Here is a 3,023-nt window from a genome sequence, read left to right as displayed (position 1 = left end):
TTTTTAGATGTTTCTTTTTGCTGAGACTGGCAGCCACCCTTCTGTTGTGGGTACTTAGTTGTGATCATTGCACCGGTGATGGTCTGTGGCCATTTTCATCCTGTCTGAGTTACACATTATAGGTTCACAGCAAAACAGGAGCTTGCACCAGAATATAGATCAAGGCACTGCTCCCGTCAGGAGAAAGGCTGCTGTGAAAAAGCTAGCTAAATTAAACAGTGTGTCTAAGTGGTAGTTTTATGTTGTCCCAGACTAACAAATGTTTAGTTTAGTTTTCCAGACTAACAAGATTTTTATCTTGTTCTAGACTAACAAATAATTTAACCAACGTGTTTCTGTGGGCTACAGTGTTTGCATATGCACGGCTCCATCTAACGTGACTTCTAGGCCTGTTTAACCGTTTTTCTCTAGAATAACTTCTGGGATACAACCAGGTTTTCCAGAGTTTGCTAAAAATACAGTAAAAAAAAATACAGCTTATACTGTGTATCTGAGGCACTCTCATTTTTTAATGAGTTTTCAATCAAGTAGCATTTTATAAGAATTATACGTTTATTCCCGTCCAAATTCTTCCTGCTCCTTATAATCCATCACCCCAAAGTAACAACCTGTTGGCTGTTCTGCTCATTGTTGGGTCATTTGCTCACATGGGCTCTGCAGCTATTGCTGTTTAAAAAACCCGAACTGAACCAAAAAACACCTGAAAATTCAGTAATATAAATGATCGCTTTTAAAAAAAAAAAAAAAAAGTAATTTTACAAGCCTGAGGTTCAGCTAGTCAGCTGTGCTGAACCTGGCTCATTTCTGCTCATCTTACTGTGCATGGCTTGCCCAGCACCTGCCGTCAGCTGGTAGGTGGCTGGGGGCAGATGAGTCCAGCAGGGAAGTGACCCAGCTCCCCACTGACATGCCTCTTCCCGGGAGGCCGGCTTGAGCTCTGTCTCATGACTACCACAGGTCCTGAGAGCTCTGTAAGAATCAGCGTAGAACAGAAAGAAGGGATCTGGAGGAGGGCAAAAACAACCATGGCAATGCCAGGGTAGTCTTCCAAATTCTTCAGAAAAAAATTTAACATGGCACTGAAAAATACTTTCCACAGAAGAACTCAACAGACCTTGTCCCCGGTGTGCGGATCAGCAGTTCTGGTGAATGTTATTTAACTGCCTAGCAATCTACCAATGCATGCTTCCACCTGGCTCACATTTTTCCATTGTGTTAAGGGTTCAGTGAAAAATTTTATAAAATCTGATGCTGCAATTAAGAAATCTGTAGTTTTCTGAGCATAAATAATCAGTTATCTATAATAGCAAAAAATTGGAAGTAATGCAGGGACGAACTTCATGGTGAATTATTTCATGATTTTGAAGTTTCGAGTATTGATGAAATGAGATAATACTCACAATTTAATTCTGATGACAAAGTGGTAAGATACACTGAGAGATACAACTGCAGGTGCCAGCTGCAGCCACACGCGTGAGCCGTGTTAGCCCAGCCCCGCCTTGAGATGACCCCAGCTTCAGACACAGGAAAGACCCCAAACAAGATCTGTACAGCTGACCTCAGTCATCCCATAGAACCAAGAGACTTAAGAATAAATTGTTTGAGCCTAGTAAATTTTTATTTTATAGTTTATTAAAACATTAATTTAAAAATAAAATTGGAACATTAACCATTGGTAGCTGGTACTGTTATGCTTGAAATGAAATTTGAAAATAGGTATAGAAACCAGAGGGTGACCTAAGACCTACATAGAGCCAGCCACCTGTTGAGCTGGATGGACTGATGGTGAGGAGAGCTTGTTACAGACCTCTCAGCAGCACATACCGACAGAACAAACCAAAGAAACCGAGGAAAAAATGAAAGGAAAACTCAGGATAACACTTCACGTCTGAAGCTGATGAGAAGCTGAGGAATGTGAATATTATTATCCTCATTCATTCGTTTTCCCGTGTTCCCCCCCCCCCCGCACGCTTCCTCCCATTTCCAAGTGGCTTCTGCGCCTCTCCACGCCGCCGCAGCAGGAGCCTGCTTAGTGCTCACAATCTCCCTGAGCTGTTCATAGTGTGTGACGTAGGAAGAGATGCTGCAGGTGTCCCCCATGGTGAGGCCTGGTGAGCAGTTCCTAAGGTGAGGGGTGACCGGGCCGAGGCCCCGTGTGCTGCCTCAGTCATCTGGGTTCTTCTGCGTGAGCGGAGTGGACCTGGCCTCTCTTTTAGGAAAGGTATATTTTGTATGTTTTTTTGAGCCATGAGAAAAAATGACATGTACATACAAACCTTTCTTATACTCAAGGACAAAGTTTAAGTGTTAAGAGTGGTTTACAATTCTGTTTTGTTTTCAGGTATTCCAAAGTTGATTACATCTGATATGGTGAAAGAAGGTGCCACTGTAATCGATGTGGGCATCAACTATGTCCATGACCCTGCGACAGGGAAGACAAAATTAGTTGGAGATGTGGACTTTGAAGGTAATAAACCAATTATCTTCTGATGAGTGAAGAAGAAAGATTCTGCCTTATGTATTTTGACAATAGAAAGAGAAACTTCCTATGGGATGGAGGCGTTGTTAAATTATTAATCATCACCTTTCCTCTGAAGGAAGAAAGTTTAATGAAATCTGCATATAAACTTTCTTCCTTTCTCCCTTCCTTCCTTCCCCTGAATTAGACCATTAATATTTGGTTTAGGGATCAAATTTCTTGTAGTCCACTCTCTGGTGATGGAATGCAGCTGGCCGTTTTTAGACCTGGGCATTATTTTGATTTGGGGGATTTATCTTACTTTGCACTTTGCCACCTGTGCTCAGCCATTCACGCCTAGAGCCAGACAGCATCTCGGGGGGGTTTGCAAACCCTAAGCCCGTTTCAGGTCTCCGTGGTTATCTTCACTCGTGTTTCGCAGAGGATATGGAAGAGGAGCGGGGCTAAAATGTTGGTAGCCAACAAAGGAAAGAAGGTGGCCAGTGTACTGTTATAAAATACTGAATTCTGACCCAGCGCCTTCTCTGCAGATGAGGAAACTGAG

The 3,023-nt window shown here is 42.6% G+C and overlaps 1 protein-coding gene across 2 annotated transcripts in view; it reads left to right on the top strand.

Annotated features, from left to right (window-relative positions):
- The window catches only part of MTHFD2L (methylenetetrahydrofolate dehydrogenase (NADP+ dependent) 2 like), a 128,506-nt gene that overhangs the window by 107,821 nt on the left and 17,662 nt on the right, over window positions 1-3,023 (top strand). For both annotated transcript variants that reach the window (XM_012805374.2, XM_012805373.2), the window contains one exon: window positions 2,342-2,467. In XM_012805374.2, the coding sequence (XP_012660828.1) occupies window positions 2,342-2,467 (126 nt within the window). The remainder of the gene's footprint in view (window positions 1-2,341; window positions 2,468-3,023) is intronic.

This window comes from Otolemur garnettii, unplaced genomic scaffold (genome assembly GCF_000181295.1).
Source record: "Otolemur garnettii isolate 467f Iridium unplaced genomic scaffold, OtoGar3 scaffold00039, whole genome shotgun sequence".
Taxonomy (NCBI): Eukaryota; Metazoa; Chordata; class Mammalia; order Primates; family Galagidae; genus Otolemur; species Otolemur garnettii.
The sequence above is the reverse complement of the archived record's forward strand: the minus strand, read 5'-3'. Positions and strand labels throughout refer to the sequence as shown.